This window comes from Aythya marila (genome assembly GCF_965140915.1).
Source record: "Aythya marila genome assembly, chromosome: 7".
In the NCBI taxonomy this organism is placed as follows: Eukaryota; Metazoa; Chordata; class Aves; order Anseriformes; family Anatidae; genus Aythya; species Aythya marila.
Window position 1 is genome coordinate 10,533,930 of NC_139048.1, and position 23,372 is coordinate 10,557,301.

The 23,372-nt window shown below is 37.7% G+C and overlaps 1 protein-coding gene across 1 annotated transcript; it reads right to left on the reverse strand.

Annotated features, from left to right (window-relative positions):
• Positions 1–569: 569 nt before the first annotated feature.
• On the reverse strand, positions 570–22,026 carry SMC3 (structural maintenance of chromosomes 3). Its single transcript, XM_082765310.1, has 29 exons — positions 21,884–22,026; positions 19,900–19,975; positions 18,496–18,534; positions 17,438–17,505; positions 16,978–17,049; positions 16,722–16,801; positions 16,078–16,156; positions 14,590–14,707; positions 14,299–14,474; positions 14,038–14,118; positions 13,559–13,723; positions 13,102–13,223; positions 12,474–12,687; positions 11,333–11,436; positions 11,023–11,122; positions 10,401–10,561; positions 9,644–9,785; positions 8,297–8,447; positions 7,281–7,433; positions 5,779–5,930; positions 5,403–5,561; positions 4,918–5,025; positions 4,392–4,500; positions 3,543–3,790; positions 3,187–3,399; positions 2,304–2,495; positions 2,019–2,196; positions 1,357–1,463; positions 570–1,055 (listed from the first exon to the last, which is right to left on the reverse strand). The coding sequence occupies exons 1-29, from the start codon at positions 21,896–21,898 to the stop codon at positions 984–986; spliced, it is 3,654 nt and encodes a 1,217-aa protein (XP_082621436.1). The 5' UTR covers positions 21,899–22,026; the 3' UTR covers positions 570–983.
• Positions 22,027–23,372: the final 1,346 nt, after the last annotated feature.

Below are 23,372 nucleotides of genomic sequence, written 5' to 3' on the forward strand. Positions count from 1 at the left end.
AGAGTAAGTGTGGTACTACAAGTTCACACTTTCTCACTGTACTATTTATATGCCATTCAAGGTATTTTATTTATATGTGAGTAGAGCTATGTTATTGCTTTTTTTTTTTTTTAACCCAAGTACTTTGCAATCTTAAATAAGAAAAGCCTCAAGTCTTCCAGAATAGCACAGCAAGTTATAAAACAACCCTTTGTCAGAAGTTTCATGGTTTGGTTTGTGAGTGACAGGCTAGCTCAGGTTATTCTGGTCCTTCAGGTTGACAGAATGTGGAAGAACTGTTACAGGGAGGAAAGAACAGGGTGGAGCAGTGTCTTGGTATTATTCTAGGATCTTTTCAGACTTCACTATCTTCTGATACTGAGCTTTTTCAGTTCAATAACCGGAACACTATGTACTTGGACAAAGATCGGGGTGAGTTTCTACTGGCACTTGCAGTGTGAAGAAAATGGAAGTACAGATCACTTGAAAAATGGTTTTGTCTCGTATTTCTGAAATGAACAGCTCCAATATGACCAACAGTATTTACTTTGCCTCAGCAGAACTCTCTGAAGAGGAACAACATACACCATACACTTGCATACAAGTTACAGGCATAAAACCAATCATTTTAATTGAAGCATTAAAAAAACATGTGAGGCAGTATAAATGATAAAGTTGTACTTAGGAAGGAAGAGCTAGCACTTTCTAAAAAGCTTTAAAACAGCAACAGCCACTTTACAAAAGATTTCAGGGAAGAGAAAGTTTTGTAAACTACAGGTACTGTATAAAGGTAACATTAACAATTATCTTATAAAATACAGCAACAGAGACAAAATGGATACTTAAGCTCCTTTGAAACTAAGCCTTCTGGGGTCTTGGTTAAAACGTATGTTCAAAAACTATTTTAGACAAGGACTAAATGCTTCATATTTTTAATTTACAGTTCCGTGGCATAAACATCGCACTATACACATCTTCCAAACAAGCAGTAAATACAACTCTGTTTAACCATGCGTGGTGTCGTCTTCTACAAAGTCTTTGGCCATTTCTGCTGTGATCACATCAATATGACTAACCTGGTGGAACAAGAAGAAATATAATTATAAGTAGCTGCCTACAGAATAAAACAGCCTTATTTACAAAAGCTCCAGTTGACTCAGCAATGAGCTTACACCAAATTTCTAGTCTTCTTTTAAAGAGAAAAGACAATTTCAGATAGTTAAATTTTCAGAAAGGAGCAAACTCCAACACTAGACTGTGATATTTCAATGTTGCATTTCTAGTTATAAGACAGATTCCCTTCCAACTCTTATGGTAATACACAAATGCACAGGTTAATAATGTTCTCAGTAAACACCGTGATTAAGAATTATTTACCTTGTTTCTGAATTTCACACCATAGAACTTGTCAGCTGACTCTAGCAGTTCGGGCCTAAAAGTTGTTGTAATAAACTGAGCATGTTCAGCTAGTTCCATAATCATATCTGAAAAGAACACAAGATTGTTTATTAATGTCATTTTTCTACTAAAATAGGATATGTCTTAATACGAGACAGGCAGAAGTTTGCTATTCCTTATTTAGAACAAACATTTAGTTAATATGAAAAACACTCAAGAAAGGACCAATGCCAGGTTTAAGTATTATCATCAGTTCCAGTCTTAAGTCTGATAAATTCAACCATTCAGCAAGAATTACTGGGTATTAAACTTCTATAATAGAAAACAGAAAGCACTTTTCCAAATTAATGTGGTGAGCCCGAAGTTCATTTTTCAAACTACTTTATTTCAAAACCAGGACTATTTCTATCATGCTAAAGCATAGTAAGGAGACTCTTTAGAAGCTGTAATGCCAATACAGCGCATCTCCCCAAAACCTGAGTCCACAGAAGTTTCAGAAAGCACAAAGTTAAATTCTAACATGTTGGGATATTTGAGAGTGTGCCTTTGTGATTAAAAAAGCTTTCACCTGAGATAGCAAATATTGGAAGACAAACTGTCATTTCAAACACACGAAAGATGAGTACAAGGTAGATAGTTACCTGAAACAGCTTTTCTGTGTTGAGCATCCAGGGCTTGGTCGATTTCATCAAACAAGTAAAATGGAGCTGGATCACATTTCTGGATAGCAAATATCAGAGCTAGAGCTACTAGGGATTTCTGTCCACCTGAAAGTTGCTGCATTTCTCTCATTTCACCCTGCTTCCCTGTGAACGATACCTAGAGAAAACAATACAACAGGAAGATTTTATTTATTTATTTATTTTTAAGGGAAAGCTGTCATTTAAAATACTCGAAACACAAAATACACAAATACTTCTCCTTACCCTTATGCCAACTCCAGTGAACTGATCTACAGACGGAACGCTGCTCTGTGATCCAGATCCCCTTTCACTCTCCGTACTGCCTTCGCCTTCATCCTGGGACTGACTGCCTTCCACATCTCCTTTCTTCATCACTAATGTGGCCTTGCCACCAGGGACTAACTTCTGGAATACTTCACTGAAATTTTTTGACACCTTAAAGGAGACAATCATTTTTACATCATGAAATCAAGTGCAAACGACAGCTGTTTTTACGTGCTGTCATACAATATTTGTTTCAAAAATGGGAAGATCCATATTCAAACTTAAGTGCTAGTTAAGCACTAGTGTCCTAAGTGAAACCAGGACAGCAGGATACAACACTTGGTCTAAAAACATCGCCTAAGCCAACTGCTTTTGTAGTATGACATTTTTCACCTTTTTTTTTTTTTTTTTTTTACTTTAACAAAATGGTAGAATTCAAATGGAAAACAGCAAAAGCTGCTTGATAAGTGATTTACTTCAGTAAGCTTCAGATGTCAGTTAAGCAAATGTGTAGGAGAAGCCTTCACATACTTTGCACTTGTGATCCTTTAATAACATTAGAAAAGGCTTCACTAAAATCTAGAGAATGTATCTCCAGAAAGGGCTGTAAATAGTACAGTTAACAGAAATGAAGCATTTAAAAGGTTTTAAAAGCAGCTAGAATGTCGACATAGTCAACACCAGCACCTCCTTAAAATGCCAGCTTTTTTCTTTTTTTTTCAGCATTAAACCCACAAAACAAGTTACATTATATTGTCTTTTATTACTACGTAAGAAACATACAGTAAGTGTGGCTGTTCTCATATAAAAGAGGGAGCTGTTTGATTTCAACTAGTCTTTGCTACTGTTGTCATTTTGTTACCTGTTTGAAAGTCAGCTGAATAGCCTCATATTTCCTAAGCTCAAGCACATTCATCAGCTCCATGATGGATTTGTAGCCCCTGTCCAGTTCCTCTTGTCTTTTTATCAGTTTTTCCTTCTGCTCTGAGAAATTTACAAACTGGTCTAAAGCTTTTTTATTAACATGACTGTACTTCTTCAGTTCTGTATTGCACTGCTCCAGTTTGCGGAATAACTGCGTATGGAAAAACAATAACAGTTATTTGCAATTCTAGCCACATTTGACACTCAAGACGTAGATGAAACTAGTACTTTAGACCAGTATCTTTTTTGCTTTCTGCCCCCCCTCAATAGGATGAAACCAACCACATTTATTACCTGCTTTAAACTTAGAGTCTGATACTTTTCAAAAGCCTCCTGTGGAAGTGAACCCAGTTCTCGGATTTTCTTCATGCATTCTTCCTTCTTCTTCAGGAGCATGCCTTGCCTGTTTGTCATTTTCTCAAGTTCTTTCGTGTCATGATTAATGGCATCCATATGCTCCTTTTCCATGTTCTTCCAGCGCTCCATGCTCTTTTGCAGCTCTTTAATTCCTGCTTCTGTCTTGTCAATGGAATTATCCAGATCTGAGATATTGGGAAAAAGAACAAATCTGCAATTATCCATCCAATGATTTATGAAAAAGAGACAATTTAAAAAAAGATCTATTATGAAATGAACAGAAAATTAACTTCAAGACAGAGTTAACATTCCCTCTTCCCTTCCATCATAAGTATACAGCTTAAAAACCAAAGTTGTTATTGTTGAAACAAAGGTTGTTATTGTTGAAGTCTAGAAATACAGGCAAAAATGAGTGTGAACCACACAGGTACTATTTCCCATTTGACAGCAACTTAGTTTTAGACTGTTAAGGCAAAATTCAAAAATAACTGTACAAGATCATGACTTGTACAAAGGTTGCCTCATAAGCACTGTACCCTGAAGCCAAAATTCTGTTATCACTAACACCTACTTTACTGGTATTAGTGTGCAATTGCAGACACTCTCAGTTGTTTGATTTACACAAAATCTTGCTTCATTTATATTTTGAATCGTGTTCCAAGAAGTCTGTTGCACGCTATGCAACTACTATAGCATACTCAAAGTTTATCGTTACTTCTCATATTACAATATGTATGAACTTTCAAAACAGTGGAGATTTTTCTGTGAGTAAGTAGTGTTACCAACCATCTGACCGTGCCAGTGTATCTTTCACTCGTTTGTTGATAGCCTCAAGTTCTGATGTTGTGGCTGTAAGAACTGTGCCACCTTCCGTTTCTCGTAGTTCATTCAGTTCCTATAGAACAAAGTAAATGCCATCAAGCTTCTGTATCGGAAGGGAACAAAAGTGTAAGCCAGATAACCAACTTATCTTCCACTTTCTACATGTAACTTAACTATTCTCTAAAACTCTACTACAGTATTTAGAATCTTTAACCAGATCATCATTATGATAGCTCTGTTCTATATATACTGTGCCTACACATAGGCAGTATATATAGACAGGATTTTTTTGGTCAGTATCTCACACATTCCTCAAATAATATGCTGAGATTTAAGTAAAACATGCAACTGAGCTTAGATTAAGGGAAGCAAGAAATACCACCGACTACAGAGAAAGATGAATACGTATTTATCAAATTATTAATACATCAAAGCTCCGGAAATAAACAAAAATAGACTGCAAAAAATGCACTGAAAGCAAAATCCTTACTTGTTCCACTTGGTCTAAGCGTTTTCTCAGATTTTCATTGAGATATGTTTCAACTCTTGTGATAATGCCCTCTAGTTTAATCCTCTCATTCAAAAGCTGTCTGTTTTCCTGGAAAAAAAAAAAAAAGTATGTTCAGCGTCTCAACTGACTCTCAATTCGTTTTCCCCTTTTTAAAAATTAAAATAAACTCATTCTTCACAGAATTCTGAGTATGAGAATATTGCACATCTTTGGATGGTCACTCTAATTTTAGCATGTAGAAATAACCAGAACAGTATGTTGTAAAATTCACCCAGCGTTTAAGAAAACATACAAATATACTTAGCAGATGAGAAAACTCCAGATGTACCAACCCCCACCTGGCAGAACACTACTCAGTTACAATACATTCAGAACTAGTGACTTTTCACACAAAAGGACCAAAATAAGTCTTTATTGGGAAGGTACCACAGTCAATGACAAGACATGTTCATTTCTCCTCTTACTTGCTGTAGCTGTCGAATTTCATCATTAAGAGCATCCACACGTTTCTGATCTTCAAGACTGAGTTGAGACAACAAATCCGTCCCCAGTTCTGCTTTTAGCGATTCTCTAGTTGATTCCATAGCGTGCAAACTTGCCTCCAAGCTCTGTAAGCTGCGTTGCTATGGAACAGGTATTAGACAGAATAATTCCTCAGAGCAGCCCACAGATTTACAAATTTCACTCTTCTATTTATGTAAATATTTACTGCGACTGTCTCTAATCATCTTTTCAGATTTCAATTATGATGTTAACCAGAGAGGAATGCAAATTTATCAATCACGTCAATGAAACAATAATATAAAACCAGTAATGACATTCAATATCATCTTGCCGTACCTTAGGCATAAATGTCTTTTCAGACTGCTGCCTCTTCTCCTTCAGCATTTTCATTTCTGACAAAATACTGTCTCGAGAGGCTTTGAACTTTCTCTGCTGCGTCTCAATTTGCTGCATTTGGTTCATCAGCTGGTCAATTTCATTATTAATCCATACAGTGGGCTAAGGAAAATTCCATCTTAAAGGCATTTCATATCTACTAGTGGTTTTAGTTTTTACTCCCTTTGCCATATTCAGCTGAACTCACAAAACAAATCAAAATGTTCAGTTGCACAGAAGAAATCAAGAACTATCAGCAAAAGGAACTTCATGACCCTTATCAACACCAAGAACAAACCATAAAGCTTGATTTTCCTGTTACTTCAACATGGCATTCAGAATACAGACACATTTAAACTTGTAAGAAAAACCTTGGATCTTGCAAAATACAGAACTACAGCCATAACAATGCAATTAACCCTTACTCAAATCTGAGGCAAAAGTAATTTTTATGCTAACTGTCATACAGGTCAAAAAGGACTTAATGACCTTAAAAACAGGAGAAAATTGCATAAACCACTTCCGCCCTCAAATTCTAAATACTAGATCTCAAGATGATGCTACAGCGTTAAAGAACTTTCAGAAAAAGGTGACAGTTATTTGACTTTTCATACGAAGAAACTAAAAGATTAGGACTGTCAAAGAATTCTCAGCTTGATTATAGAATAGCGCTCTCCACCACCTCTCCAGCATATGCTGGCTACGTAATGCAGCAATTCAGGACACAAGTACTAAAAATACAGCACAAGTCAGAAAAGGCAGTGAAGGTTACCACAGATAACAAGAATACCTGGTTATAGCAGTTACTGTAACAAAGGAGTAGAAAGCATCATAGAGATGAGGTTAAACACTAAGTTTGAAAGACAAAGACCAGATGTTAATGGTACCACATTAACAAAGCTCCCCTGTTCTGAAGCCTACAGTGAGCAGAGCAACAAACTGGACAAGATGCATTACAGGCACTCCTGCATCAAATCCACATGTGCTCCTATTTCCTTCAAAGTAAGCAAGGTGAAGTCCTGATTGCACTAAGGTCACTCAATACTGAGTCATGGATGACAGCTTAGAAGTAATCCATGCTTCAACTACTATGTTTCAGTTATATTTCCCTGGTATGGAAATGTTACCAACAGCAGTTGTATAGAGAACTATTCAACTATTTGCATTGACCAAAGAATGAGTTTTAAAAAATGCAATTCTGACACAAAAACAATCACTGTATTTTAAAATCTATTATTTTCATTGGTGATACCAATTTCCACATGCAGGCTTTGTTTCTACTTTGACTTTTGTTATTAAAATCCATACAATAACACAGAGAACCAAGTTGTACAAACAGTCACAACAAACGCCACCACTAATGCATTGCATTTACAAAAGTCAATCTGTTTCTCATCCATTACTGCAACTGCAGAATGAAAGCAGTCATCACACAACCTTTCCCAAGAAAAACAAAAGGATATTTTCAATGTTCCTGCGCAAGTTTTCATTGAGTTTTGCTTCAAGTTCACCAAGTTCTTCTTCTGCCTTTCTAACATCTTTTTGTAATTCTAGCCGAGACTTTCTTGTGTCATAATAACCTCCAGTCAAAGCACCACGATGGCTGACTTGATCACCTAAACAGCACAATAGAATGAGACTATAAATTGCACATCATGTATTCTCCATAATATTTAGAAGTTCTCATAATACAATTTTGCAGAAAAACTGGAACATTTCAAAGAACCTGAAGAAATGCTGCATTAGTGTCATGCATCAGTGTCAGGGATCACATTACCTAAAAAACACTTATATAAACTATTTATTCTAAGTTAAATATGTTTTTGTATTCAACTGGAAGTATTTCATTCCTCAAGACCAACAGATTGCTATTGCCTTTTTTTAAAAAAGGCTAATGCTTACAATTAAAAAAAGAAACTATGCAGCTTATAAGAAAGTGTTTATAGAAGGAGAAAATGTAAATGCCTAGAATTACCAGCTTTAAAAGTCTTAGACTTATGGGGCAAAGGGGACAAACAATAAGAGTGCATGGAGTCTGCCATCCAGAAGTAGGCAATTTCCAAGAGATATAATTAGAGAACATAACATGCGCTTGGCTTGTGGAGGAGTCCACCTTGCTCTTACCAGTAATTAAAACCATGCATTCACACCCTCAAAGCTATTTCAAGTTGGTGGAATACACCAGAAATATTCCAGGGAACACATGCCTGCTAAAATTGAAAGAATATGTCTATAAACCTAACTTGCTTTGCAATTCTCAGGATGGAAATACATAGCTATTAACTTTTAGATCATAAGATAATTCAGGGACTTGTGAAGATATTCTCTATTTTTAGTACTCTGCCAAGTGCAGCCTTCTGTATCTCAGTCGGGTATATTATTTAAAATAACCTTATTTTGACAACACTAATGGACCACGTTTAATGAACCTCAACACTCATATTTTTCTAATAATTAATTTATAAATTGCAATATTTACCTTCCAGGGTAATACAGTCCATGGTAAAAGCTCTGGCCAGCTGGGTAGATACTTCCATGCTACGGCAAATTAGAGTCTTTCCAAATACATGTTTGAAAGCTTTGTCAAATCTTGGATTGTATCTCAGTTTACTGATCATAGGAATGGCATCCTGAAGTTACAGTAATTTTAATGAGGAGAGTGTAGTAATATAAATATGACAAGCAAATTGCAACTAATTCAAGCACATTTCAAGAGAGACCTAGAAATAAAAGCTATATCAAGAGTAGAAATACTCTTGTATTGACAATATGCCTTATAACACTGTATTATCTAAAGTTAAGTGTATCTCTAAATCACTGAAGATGAATGAACGTTTGTCTTCAGAATCAGATTTCTAGAACGAAGACTTCTGGAGCTCTGCATATCATGATACAGAGAACTGTCAAACCTTGAACTCAAAGTACAATATTGTGAACAATTACTTTGGAAACAGGTAAAAGGATGACACGCTGACTGAACACTCAAGACAAACACCGTATAGAAATGAAGTGCAAGATTTATTTTTGCAATTTTAGTCTTAAACAGCTAGGCTCGAGCATTAAGTCAACTATGAGTCTGCTGGGAATCTCACCTGAGTATTACTACAGAAACAAGTATAATATGTATCATTTATTGGCAGCAAAAAAATCCTCCTCCAAAAAGAGACTAAATTACAAGCATTAACACAATTATTACTAATAAAGCCCTCCCAAATTAAACACACTAGATATCTTATTCTTTTGTTTGCTTTTTCTGATATTTATCCAATGAAAAAAAGTTGCAATTTTTAAATAACTTATTCTACCATGATTAATGTAGGAAAATTCACTAAGTTTTGAATATGAGCATATTCTTTCTTGAAATATGTTTGACCTACTTTTTAAATAGTTGTCACGGAAGTGTTTTTTTTTTGTTGTTGTTTTTTTTTTTTAATATAAAAGCACGATTCATTTCAGATAACTTTGAGAAAGTGTCCACATCTGTGACAGGACACTATCCTTCTATTCAGCTTTCATCCATGGCAGGCTTTCAGATTAAAGAATTAGAATTTAATAATCTGTGCCATTTGTTGTCAGGTTATAGGAAAAGTCTTCCTTCTATTACCACCTACGTACTCAGAGAAGGAAATTCAACTTTGAAAAATAAATACCCAGCAAATAAGTGTTCTGCTATCAAAAGGTTTTCAATATTGAGAAGTGATACATTAGTTGCAGTATTTAATTCAAATACTCAGTAGCGAAGAATATAACGGGCTATAGGTGCACACAGTTCAAACAAAGGCTTATTTACGGAAAAAACAGAGGAAGGCTCAAAATGAACACTCACATTAGTCTCAGGATAAGCAGTATCTCGAACATCCAGCTTGTTCAAAGGGAGGAAAGTAACTTCTCCAGGAAGGTTCATTTTGTTAAATTCCATTAAAATTTTTGTACTGACTTCATCAGAATCCACAATGTGATAGAACAACCTAATTAACAAGTCCAAGAAACAAGCAAAAGCATTACAGTGCTAGAAGCACAAATATATTTGTATGTGAACATTAAGCATGCAGGTAACATCACGTATCACTCATTATATTACTAATTAATAATATAAATTACTAATATAATTACTAATGACTAATATATTACTTGAAGACTCATTGAACACACCTTTTTTCCAGTGTCTGAACTGGCAGCTACTACTTAAAAGCTATCCTTGCCCATGCAATTTTCTAGCATAAGTGAAATAACTTCTATTGCTATCAGTGAAACATCAGCATTACTTAATGTACAATGCTTTACAGTCGACTGCTTCTGGCAAGTATCTGGAGCATGGGTTTTGGGCCCTGCTCCCCCCAAATCCCCTCCCCACCCTGGAACGAGTTTGAGAGGCTAGGACCACTTTTTTAGAATAGGCAAAATTCTTCTTAGCTCCTTCTTGAAGTTTTAATGATGCTACGTAACAGTGTTTGACAAGAGGAAGACCAAAGCTCAAGATTACAAGGAGAACAAAAAAAAAAAAAAAAAAAGGAGGAAGGAGCACCAGATTTGATTGCAACACTGCAGCTGCATCGACGTAAGTAACACTGAACAGTAATTACCTGTTCCCTGCAGTAACTTCAACACAAGTGTAGAAAGCTGGTTCACATTCAAAGTTGTTCATCACAATGCCATGATAGCCATTTAGAACATGCTGGTTTATGCCTTTTCGACGGAAGTGCTCCAAAACCTTGTTTATGCTGTCTATACCATTCAAAATGGCCTGTTAAAGCATAATTAGTTATTGCACTGCAATTACAAAAGCTAGAAAATACATCCATTTTTATCTTCAGCTTCTATAAAGAGGTAACCTCCTTTCTCAGCAAACTTCTGCTGACTAATCAGGAGTTGCTGCTTTAAAGTAAGATACCTAAATAGCTGAGCATACCACATCTTAGGGTCTGTTTATTTTTATTTTTAAAAAAGAAAGATGTCAAAAGTATTGAGAAGTACTCCATTTCTACCTGGTCTCCTCACCTCTCTTCTATCATCTTAAGCTCAGAAAACTAATTTCAAAGTACTTCCAGAGCTAGAAATAATTGAAAAAAACTAAGCCTACAGATACAATTTACCCATCTTAGTTATTTTGTTAGTCTTACCATCATAGCTATCTTTAGATTACTGACTTTCCCATTAGGATGGGAAATAAAAGCTTCCACATGGAATTATCACAAGCCATCTTACCTTTCCTGTTGCTGCTCTGAGGAGCTGCTGTTTCTTTTCTAAGTCCTCCCGCTTTGCGGCAAGAGCTTGTTGCTCTGCGTTCTCCTCTCTCCATAGATAACTGCATACAGAAAAAAGCATAAGTATTTAAAGGTGAATAAAATCTATTTTTTTTTTTTAATCTAAAGACTGCTAATTGAATGGGAAGGCTAAGTGCAGAAGTTCAGACATGGCTATATTTAAAAACATACCTACATGCCATGTTAACAACTACACTGTTGGGGTCCTTCACATTAAGTGAGATTCAGACATATTTCAATTGATTACTAACTTTCTTTCGCTCTGTAGTTCATCCTTTTTATTTTTCACTTCATAGTACTTTCTGTCCAGTTCTTCAACACGAGCCTTCACTTCATTAAGATCCTGGTCCAGTTTCTAACACAAAGAAAAGATCACTATGAAACTACAGCTCTTTCCAGGTAAAATTCCACTCCCCATCAAATTCAATACTAAAAACTACTACTAAGAATTCAGAAAATTCTTACAAAGCTTTTCACAAAACAGATAGTTAAACTATAAAAGTACTAAGAATAAAAGCATCTTTGGCAGCAAGTGAGCAGTAGCAAGTTGAAGTGATAAAACAGATTGCAAGGGAGGCACAAACTGCACATAGGTGTGTTATACAATGAAACAGCTCACTAGGTCATTGCAAGAAACCACATCAAAACAGAAATCATCATACACAAACCACGTGTAGCCATGTTCTGAAGTAACACTTCCGATAAGAACATACATACTAGTCTTGCACATCAGGCCATATTGATATTAGTCAAAATTTTAGCCTGCTCTCCAGCAGTATTTGTGCTTTACCACAGCTGCCATCAAAAACATGCTATTGAGGCAAATGCACAGACCTCCGTCCCTTCCTCATTATAACATCTGCCATTCTCAAAGCAGCTTGGGGCTAGCATTCAGATTACATTTTCATAGCTGTCTACATCCTGGACAACCAGTTACCCTCTCAAGTAACAGAAGTTTTTCCAACCTAACTTTGCAAGTTCCCCATGGAGTTTCACCCAAGACACCTTATATACTCCTTCAGCTTGAGCATAAATCAGTCTTCCTTTATGAGAAGTCAGACATTTTTATTAAATGAATCAAGGTCACTTCAAATTTAACATCTTCAGTTCTATCTAATAATTCCTATTGAGCCGTACAATAACATTACAGTCAGTGGTAAATGCTACTTGTCTCAAAAATCAACTCAAAATCATTACTTATGCTACATGGGTGAGGCCTACATCAGGTATTTTACCAGAACACTGTTCTTTTTAAACTACATTCCTAGATTTTTTTTTTCAGATTGATCCTTGATTTCAGTAGACTTCAGAGTTTGTCTGCAGGCATTTCCAAAAAACAGATTTTTAGAAGACCCCATCAGAAAATCCTGCATTCATTATAATTATACTTACACTGTACTGTTCCAAATTTTTCTCCTTATTTGCCTCTGTATCCTCCAAATCCTTGTGTATAGCTGCAATCTGCCGCTTCTTGTCATTGATGGCTTGATCTAGAGACTTCAGTTCTTTCTTTATCCATTTATCCCTTTCTTCTTTGGATGTGAACTGGCTTCCCCGACCTTGTTTTGCATAAAGATCTGTTCTTTCCTGCGTCGCCTGTGCAAGTCTATTTTATTTTGAGAAGGGGAACAAATGCTGTATTATGAAGAACTCTTGAATATATGAAGAAAAGCACTAAGAATTAACAAAAGAAATTTCCAGAACTGTCAAACCATGCTCTAAAGATTAAGCACCAAATCAGTAACAAGAAAAGGATCACATTATAAACAATAAAACCACCCAAAAGACTTCATAAAACCGCAAGTCCGTAGAACTCCACAAAATGGTGAAGGCTGAAAATTAAGTTCACCAAATAGTGACTTCCCCCAACCTTAACACCCAACACTAAAGGAGGCCATACATGAGGACATACAAACACCCCTTTCTGAAATATTAACTCTCAACATATCACACATGGCTGTTCTGCTTATCTTGGTTCTTTCTAAAATGCTTTGAGTTCCCATTACAGAACATCACAGACCTAGCAATTCCTCTCTCTTCTTTTTCTTTTACGCTGTTGAATTTTGGCTCCGTTTCTGCTAATTCTTTCTGTTTCTCCTCAATTTTCTCAAGAAGCTTTTGCCTCTCTTTTAACAGTCTTTTCTGAAAGTGAAACAAAGCAATATTTAAAGTGAGGCAGTATCAAAAACACTGTATCATTAGATAAACATATAATTCTGAAGAATAATTTAAAAGTAATGCAATTTTGCGGTCTTAGAATTATCTGATACTACATTGTTTCAAAGCTTAAGTGAATTCAGTTACAATTAGGAAGAAGACGTGCCAAAAACTTAAGATACCTGTTCTGCAAAGCTTACAAAGTAATGAAAGGCAACAGCTAAAAAACAAAACTTAAAAAGTACAGCTAAAATGTCTTCAAGGTACAAATATACTACCTTGCACCAACCACCTTTTATTCACTCATTACAGCTACGTACCCTTTGTTCACTGTTGCCAGCTAATTCATCCTGCAGATCTTTAGCCTTAAGCTCTAGTTTAGTCCTCTGTTTAATCTGCTCCTGTCTTTCAGCACTAAGTTGTTCTTTCTCTTCTTTCATTGCAGAAATCTTTGTCTTCAGCTCACGAACTTGCCGTTCTATTTCCTACACAAATTTAAGTATGTTGAATTTTAAACACTATACGCACATTTCAGTATCTAAGTCACAAGCATTACATAGATCAAGACACAAAAGAAATACAATAAATTTCTCCCATTTCCAAACAGGATGAAGGCATAGGTTATTAGTTAATTTCTAACTTTACTGGTTAAAGCTCTAAGTGTAAGAGCTCTTCTCATTTGGAGTCAAATAACTCTGAAGTCTGTAAATTCAGACTTAGATAAAAGGTTTACATACACAAGAAAAATAAAGCAATCTAACAGAAAGGAAAAAGACACCCTCGCTTTAAGTATTTTTACCTCCATTTTATCTCTAGCATCTTGTTGTGCATCTCTCAGCTGCCTGGACTTCTCTCCACTTGTCTCTCTCTTGGCAGAAAGCTGCAGGGAAAGTAGCTTAATTAGCAAAACTGTTCTAGTAAACTTCTAGTTTCAAAAAGATGAGCATAATTTGCTGAATTAGCAGAGGATATGGACAGGACTTCATTGAGGAACATAAGCAGATATCAGCAAAAAGCAGAACAGCTCACATTAAATTTTGTAGTAGACAAAATATTTTACCTCATCAAGCTTAGCTCGGGTTTCATTAAGCTCCTGATTATAAATTGTGTATTCTAATGCTCTCCTCATTTTATCCCATTTCTGGTACTGAGCCAACTCTTCCTTCTCCTCTTCGAGGGTATGAAGTCGTTCTTCAATGTATTTCAACAACTCATTGATCTTCTCTCGCTTACCCTCTTTAGAAAACACAAGAGGGAAGTTCAGTTAAACACTTCAACCTCCTCCAGTGATCAACTATTTGTCAGCAGTTATGAACATGAAAAGGAGAACTAGTGTCCAGAAGATTTTTACCCGTTTCTTTCATTAGTGAAATACTTTCTTCTTTACGTTCATCGTACACTCTGGTACCAGCTACTTCTCTTAGTAACTTCAGTCTTTGAGAGTCAGGAGCTGTGGCCATCTGGTTGATCTGAAAATTCAAGATCTATAATTTCAATATCCTGCTCTAGACATATGGCTTAGCACAACAGATTAAAGACTGTACTTTTTTTTTTTTTTTTTTTTTTTTTTTTGCTGTGCCTGCTTGCACAAGGTTTTGGGAAGATCTCTAACACGCTGCTTTCCTTAAAAGGAAATTACTTTAGAATTGCTAGTATTCTGTTTGTAATTCATTTTGTTGTTTTTCAAATGCTACCAGTTCTTACTAGAACTCAGGAGCCCTGATGTTCGGTAAACCGCAAAAACCTTTGCCACCTCAAAAATACATTTAGAAGAGCTAAAGCTCAGGCCTTTATTCCTGCTGCTAAATCAGCCAGTTTAAGCACCTCCATAAAACACACTAGAAATGTTACACTAAAAATGGGAGAGGCTGCTAAACGTTAAGACAATTCAGTTCATGGAGCACTCATTAAAGCCAAAACACACAAAGCCAAGGTAGAACTCATTTTCCTTCAATACAATTTGAGAAGTTGCATTATTTCAAAAGTAGGTAACTGTTTCCAATTTGGGTTACACCAAAATCTAATACTAGTATTTTGACTTTGTGCTTGGTCAAAGAGTCACATGCACCAATCTCCACCACAAAACAGTTATTTCCCAGCTGAAGTCTTTTTTTTTTTCTTTTTTTACATACACATTTAGCTGTGTTGAAGAATTCATGTTACTAAACATTTTAGAGGTTGTGCTTCTGGGTAAGCTTTTTTGCCACCCAGTCTTCCTCAAAGTCTCCCGCATTCCCCTTTTGAGTAGGCTTTTCAGTAATCTTTGGGGAGCTGGCAGTTATCAGTGTCTCCATCATGTCCCACTGCTGTGAGCCATTAGAAGTCATTCCTGTCCTTTGTCTCTAGATCTGATATTCTTTGCTACACTCTTGGGTCTTGAAAGCCATCGAATCTGGGTTAACACAGGTCACACTATGAGCCCTTTCCAGGCTTTCCAGTTCCACACATCTCCATTCATCCATCCATTCATTCATCAATTCACAGTCATTCACAGTGTTTTTAGCATATTAAGAGTTTTCTACAGTCAGAATCTCATCTTGAAGACCAGAAATATAGCAACTTACATCAATATAGTCATATGAATTAAGTTTATCTTGCATGCAATTGCAAAGGTGACGGTATCATTTCTAAATATCAACATTAACTGCATCAAAACATTTTTTTTGTTTTAAAATTAACATGCACTACTCCAATGCCTGCAATGATGCATCTGCAAGAATTGTTTCAAACTAAAAAAGATTTAAGTTATTGCAGCAGTAAACCAAAATGAACATTTGCCAACCAGGATACATAGTATTTTTGATAGTAATTTCTCTCACTTTCTGAAAAAGAATCTTACCTTTCCTTGTTTGACAATATAGTATGGGTTACTGCGAGAAAATCCAGCACTTTCCAGAAGATTCATTACATCATTTTTCCTGAAATGTTATTGTGATTTTATTAAAAACACAACAAAAGTGACAGTGAAATATCACAAGAATATATTGCATACTATGATCACTGTATGCAATGCATGCTCTCTTCAAAAAACTGAGATAATACCTAATTCTAAAGTGAAATTGGGAAAGAAAAGGAAACCAGCTAAAATCCTATAGCTTTGGAGAAAGGATGAAGAACCAAACACCTCACAGCACAGAGGTGGCAAATACAGGTACGTATCACACAGAAAGGTAAGAAACAACCTTAACTCTAGTGACTCTTATAAAAAAAAAAAAAAAAGCAGGCCTGAAAAATACTACATAAGCAGTTAAGCAAGATATTAATGAATTGATTAAATTGTGAATTCAAAGAAATCTGCTGTCTATCACACAAGGAACAATGTCCTTAATGTCAAACTACTGGTACTCAGTATTATACAACTAAATCAGTATTGCTCATGGAACTCAGGAGAAACTGTTTCAGACTAGAGATGCAAGCGTTTACTATGACTAATTTTACAGAAATACTGCTCGGCTCATTCAGCTAAGGAAAAGAAGTACCTACGTCACCATTTTCTTGTCTAAGAAATACTGGTCCTTCTTGGCTCCAATGACTCTGCGAAGTGAGACTTCCTCTTTATCAATCTTAAGAAAACAAAGACGAGTAAAATTAACTGTTTGCAGTAGGTATAACTAAACCAGAATGTTTACTGTACTTTTTACAGGAACTAATTCAAAAGCAGCTCGATACTAACTATGTTTTAGTAATACTGAGAACTGGAGCCTGAAATGATCATCTGTTTCTGAAGCATTTAACTTACCGGTAACCTGTTGTCCGAATTGTCAAATATAATTTCCACAAAAGCTGAAATAACGCGAGGGCCTGTACCTTCCTGCAAAAGGAGATATTTTGATTAGATAAGTCTCTCTTTAGAAGGATTTTGAGCTCATTTATTTTCCCTTCTCCCTGACAATTACAATTCCCCTCTCCTTCTACGGATCTGAAAGGGAAAAGCATCTATGTAAGTTCCTGTACATGTATTTTTAGTTCTGAAAATCTTGGATAGACATTCACAAGCATGCATTAACTACCTATATTTAAGGATAACGTACTAATTAGTAATAAATTCCCATTTACCAACTTAAAAAAGCAAACTAACATGTTTGAGAATGCTTCCAAAATAACTGGTTTAAAATATTTACATCCCAGCAATTGACCATTTTTATAGCAAAACTGAAATGCATTTATTCTGATATCTTATCATCATACATCTCACTTACATGCAACAAAGCCAGTCTCTGCTCTGGGCGAAGATGACTGAATTCATCACTGAGGACAAACTGAATTGCTGTAAAAAAAAAAAAAAAAAAAAATATTACAATCACTTTTCAAGGTGGGTGATACTTAAAATCAGTTTCCTCCTGTAAATACTTTTTTGCCATTTAAAAAAAATCTTAGAAGATCCTTAAGAGAAGCTGAATAGTGATGATAAACCTGACGGTAACCAATAAGTGCATTCAGATCTTTCTTTTTCATCACTGTCATATAATGATATATCTGCGGGATACCATAAAAGCTGGTTGAAGAAACTCTTTAAGACTCAATTTGGAGTTTTAGAAAGCAGGCATTTTTTAATTGTGGCTCCGGTTGCATGGGTGATCACTCCACCTAGTGTGTGCGCTGAACTGTCCAGGCTACAGGGATCAATCAAAACACGCACGTCAATCAGGTTTCTGAGAAATAATTCCCACATTCATACTATTTCCCATAATTTGTTAAAATATGGAAATGTTCCTGACATATGTGCATGTTTCCACTGGTGGTCTTCAGTAGTCTTCCTCACTATGTTCACTGCTTGAACCCAGTTCTTGAGCATGCTCCAGCCATCTCCTTCTTTCTTATCTTATTGTTCCAACTTAGCCATGCATACTAAACTAAGTCATTTACATATCCAAAGACGCACATACCATGAGTTCCTCACCTATTCTTTACAGGCACATCCTCCAGGCCTAAGTTATCTTGCCCTCTTCCCTTCCCCTGTCCTCTGTTATAGTTATGTATGGCCTTATAGATAAGGTTGATCTCCTTTAGTAAAGGTAGCATTAAACAAAGTTTCTAGTTTTTCTTCTAACTAAACATAGTAAAATATTTCAAAATTTGTTCTATTAGTCTATCAGGTAGAGAACCGTATGTCCTTCTGACTCGCTATCATGCCACTCCTTGTTAAGGAAGAACATATGGTAAACCAATTTATGGAAAAAAAAAAAAACAAAACAAAACACACAAACACCCTTATATCAGCACCACCCCAACGATATTATATATAGTTCACCCTTACCATAGAAGAAGTTGCTTTTTCCAGATCCATTTCTTCCCACTGAAGATTAAAACACAAAGTTTATTACTACAAATTGAAAACAATTAACATGGCAACATTTAAATTTTGCACAAATATTCAAGAACAGAACCCAAACATAACACAGCCAGATAAAACAACATGTCAAGGGAATAAGAAATTTAGTAGATGGATCACTTTGTTACTCTCTAGAAACAAGACTGAGCGATCCTTTCCCCACTCAATCACAGTGACAAATCACAACACTATTCTATACAATTAGAATAATGGTTAAACCCATGCTATGTAGTCCCATCCTTTTATTTTTTAATACTTGTCTCCTGGTGGAATCAACCAGTAGATACTGGTCCCAGCATCAATCTTTTATATTTAAGAAAAATTACATTCTTACACACTCAGGTTGACTCAGGTTGGGTTAAGTATTCTCCACTTGCTAATTCAGCATCGTTTTCTTTTTAAAAGATTGGAAGTACCGTTTATATTTCAAAGCAAAAGTTTCAAAAACGTTCTGAAGTGCTTTAGCAAGGGTCAGTGTTTTGTCTTTAATATGGGCATCTACTGTGTCAACTTCAAAACCGCTTTTTTTTTTTTTTTTTTAAGAACACTCATATCTGGATAAAGTTTTAGCTCCTACTGAAGTAACATTACTTAATACAACACACTATTCAAGTCGTATCTAGTTTATCAGTTCTCAGAGTAAAGCCTACCTACTACATTTCTATGTCCCAGATTAACTTTTTTATTGGGTCAGCAGTCTCAAAGTTGCTGCACAATCACTAAATTCAGTAAAAATGAGAAAGCAGGAGCAGACGTCCATGTACAAAAATAGGAAGAGATGTGAGAATGGTGCAGAACATGCTCTTAGATTATATATTACATAAAAAACAACACTGTGAAGTTTGTGTCGCACTTTTTGAAGATCCACATTCCAGAAACTCAACCTTCCAAAGTTGGAAGAAAGATTATCTTCACTGTTTTTTCTCTGCAACATTTTATGGTAGCTAGTGTGCTTACTTAAAAATGATCACACATCCACACACAAAAAAAATATCCTGTGCAAGGTCTCTGCTCTTGGTCCTAGCATGTACAGCCTTTACAGAAGGACTGCCTAATACCAAGATCATTTGCCTGACTGACGATTCACTCAGTTACTAAAGACCCATACTGTTGTCACAGCAAAAATTGAATGCTTGAATTCTTTGCTGTAAATTGAATCCTCCTTGTGACAGGTTACAGATAAATGTAAACAACTTTTCAATACAGAAAATATAAATAAATTAATCAAAGGTGGGAAGAATATTAAAAACTGTTAGGGACTAATTTGATCAACATCTGAAACAGCAATGCAACTGGAGTTAGTGTTAGAAGAGAGGCATCAGAACTTACCAATGACATTATGTTTTGAGCTGAATGGGTCCACAATGGTTTGGTCCCTGTAGCTTCGAAAGCCTTGAATGATTACCTAACAAGAAAAATGAGAGACTTACCTCTGTTCTTAAGCACTTTAAACTATAACATTTTACAGTGTTTGCATCAATATTATTATACACTTGACTCCTCTCCCTCCCCCTGCCCTCCCCTTTAACTTTCCAACTCCAGATCAGCATCTTGCAACATAAGAATTGTCCCTCAACTAAATATCACGATGATGCAGGGAACAAAAAAAGCATCCCTAAGAGATGCTGGCACCTATCTAGGTCAAAGCACAGCAAACAAGAATTCCAAAAGTATTTTTGTAACAATCTTAAACTACACAAGAAAACTTATTTGGATCAAATATTACATACAGGAAATAAACCCCCAAGATATCAAGTACTTATCGTGCCAGGGCCAGATTTACAGTTACTTTTATAACACTAGCTACACGCAGTGTAAGAATTCCACCTGCAAGTTCTTTAAGTAGAGAATTACAGACTGTAAACACTACATTGGATTCTACCTATTTCATATGCAAGACAGCTTTATTTTTGTTTTACTGTGCCTAAAGACAGAAAAGTAAAATAAAGAAGTCTTGGTTCTGGGTAATTCACTTCCTAAATGAACACATACAACCTACACAACCAATTTAGCTAGGGAGCTACACAGCAAGCAGGGATCTAGAAGCACGTTAAACTTCAACCATTCTTGTAGTGGTTTGAGGTTTGTCAGTCCAAATACACACACTACAGTGTCAGCATCTCACTACTTTGATTCCCCACAGCACCAAAACTGAGCCAGCTTCCAGCACACCTCAGCATTAACCAGCCCTTTCCAAACACCAAAGCCGTGCTGGAAGACTATACATGGGCTTTCCTCTGCTTAGTAAGACACCAACCACCTGAAGTTTTGACTCTTGCTGATCTTTTAGCCAGAACGTTTACAGAAGGACCAGCACTGACATTTAGTCTCTGTGCTCTTCCCCCAGCTTTTCCCCACCACAAGCAAGATCTGGTTAAAAATAATGCCATCGATGTTTCATCATCACAGCTAATACAAAGGAGGAATTACTTGTTGGGAAGACAGCAGGATGTGTTACAAGCTATTTCTCAACAGTGTAACTGCTGAAATTTAGAAAGCAAAATGAGATTTTGTACATGTGCTGCATTCAGATCTCAACCTAAAGTAGCTGCATTGGAAGCAACTAAAGATTTCTGAATTTAATGGATCAAACTACAGAAAACAAGTTGAAGGCTATGCATTAGCTGAAGACTTCCCAATCACAGCATCTGTTAACATGGAACTTTTACTGCCTTGCATAGCCTCACTTAGAGACCTAAAACATTTTAATCTTTAAAGCTCAGTAATTATTTGGGGAATCAGTAAGATAAGGGATATTGGCAAAGTCACCCCTCAATGGCTTCACACTCTACACGTTATACATCTCTTCTATGGCTCTTAGGACATTATTGCTAACGGGCCACCTAAATTCCCCCTCCCCATGGAACTCCTTTCCCCTACTTTGACTTAATTTGGACTTTTTACAACTCTATACAGTTTCGCTGTTTACTTTTTTTTGCAATTTAAGTCTGTGGAACAAGAACTCTTATTTAAAGTCTTTAGAGCAGCATGCATCATATACCGATTGCTCATTTAAAGACACGTTCATTTAAACGAACATATATAGGCAGGTAGTGGTAAGAAAGCGGCCAAAAAAAGTCAACCACGATAAGCAACGTTACATATTACTGCGGGCACACACTAAGTGCAGTAACAGCGCTTTTCGTGCAGGAGCGAGCCCACGGCCCGAGGCTGCCCAGCCTCACGGAGCCCCCAGGCCGGGCCCGGGCCCTGTCCATCCCCCGCAGCCCCCGGCAGGGAGCGAAGCGGCCAGGGCTGAGCCCGCAGCGCCCGAGCCAGGCCCGGGCGGGCGTTTTGAACGCCGCAGCCTTACCTGCTTGATGTACATGACCGCGGAGGGTGCGGGAGGCGCCCTCCCGGCTGCCCACAGCGCCTCGAACCGGCACAAGCGCCCGGCGCCTCCCCGCGCCGCCGCCGCCCCTCAGCGCCCGGCAGCCCCGCTCCGCTCAGCGCCCCGCTCGCCCCGCACACAAACAAAATGGCGGCGGGGCCTCCCCCGGCCCGGCCCGGCGCGAACCACTGGGCACACCAAAAAGGGGGGGAGAGGGGAAGGGAGCGCGCCGCTGGCAGGCTGGAGAAGGGAACGCGCAGCGCACGCCGAAAGAACAGCTTTTAAAGATTACATAAATGTCTTCTTGGCCTCTCTAGGGCTTTATAGCGGAGAAGGAGTGCGATACAGCCTCACTCATCTTCACGGTTCCCCCCCACGAGGTTGGGAAAAATGGTTCCTCCCGCCGGGGGGCGGGTTGGGCGCCAAAGGCAAGTGTGAGCGAGCGGCCGAGCGCGGCACGGCGGGGGGGGGGCGGGGCCTGCGGGGGGCGCCTGAGGGGATGGGGCTGGGGAGCGGGGCCAAGTGTTCAAACAGGGCGATCAATAAACGCTTACAGCACAAATACAACAAATACAGGCGTGGCTCCTATCCAAACACTTCACGCACCAGCCCACCCAAACCTCGGGCACGTTTTGCCCGTTTTCCCGTTGTCCCCACTCAGTTTTTTAGCCCCGTTCCCCCGGGGGAGCTGTGAGCCCCCAGCCGTGGCACCTGCAGCTCCCTCAGCGCCGCAAAATTCCTGTGCTCGTCCTCTTCACAATAATAAAAATTAGATTTAAGCAGGAAAGCCTGGTTCCTGCCTCTCCCTGGGCAATAGCCCGCCCGTCCCAGCCACCCATAAGGGCCCCCTAATGACATGGCCTTAGGAAAGGCCCATCAGGAGGCTGTTGGGATGGGTTTCAGCAGCTCCCCTAAATAAATGGCTCGTTGTTTCCTCCTCAAATACAGTGCTTAAAAACCTAAAGCCCGTAGATGGGTCCGCCAACATCTCTGCAAAGAAAATCCCCGCCCGGCTGTTCTGCCTTTACTACCGAACAGCTTGGTCCAATGGCACCTGGGGGAAACAATTTTTTCGCCATTCACATTCCCCAAATTCCCATTGCTTTAGGATTTCAGGCAGTTTGCCATCACTCGTGAGCCTCGCCATGCGTTTTGGGGCTGCTTCGTGTACCAGAGCTTTCCCTGGGAGCAGTGAGGTGCAGTACGGCAGGGAGGAGGCCTACAGGGCCCCATTCTGTCTCACACTGCCCATACACCTGGGTAAAACAACTCCTCCAAGCCATTTTTGTGTTAATATTTGCATGTAAATATTGTGTGAGGGTTCACTCGTTCCAGATGGACTCACAAATATCAAACCAACAGAGCGAGGCACCCAGGCAGATCTGCTTTTAGAAGCATAGGGTGCCTTGAGTCATGTTTTCCAGATGCCTTTTGCAGTTTAGAAACTTATTTTCACTTAATCTTGGACTCA

What these genes read in the sequence shown, in the direction of transcription:
- SMC3 (XM_082765310.1), bottom strand. An exon ending in ACACAGAAAAGCTGTTTCAG is followed by an intron (nt 1,464 to 2,018) that starts GTAACTATCTAC and finishes TGTTCTTTTCAG; the next exon opens with ATATGATTATGGAACTAGCT. An exon ending in GTGTGAAATTCAGAAACAAG is followed by an intron (nt 1,056 to 1,356) that starts GTAAATAATTCT and finishes TTGTTCCACCAG; the next exon opens with GTTAGTCATATTGATGTGAT.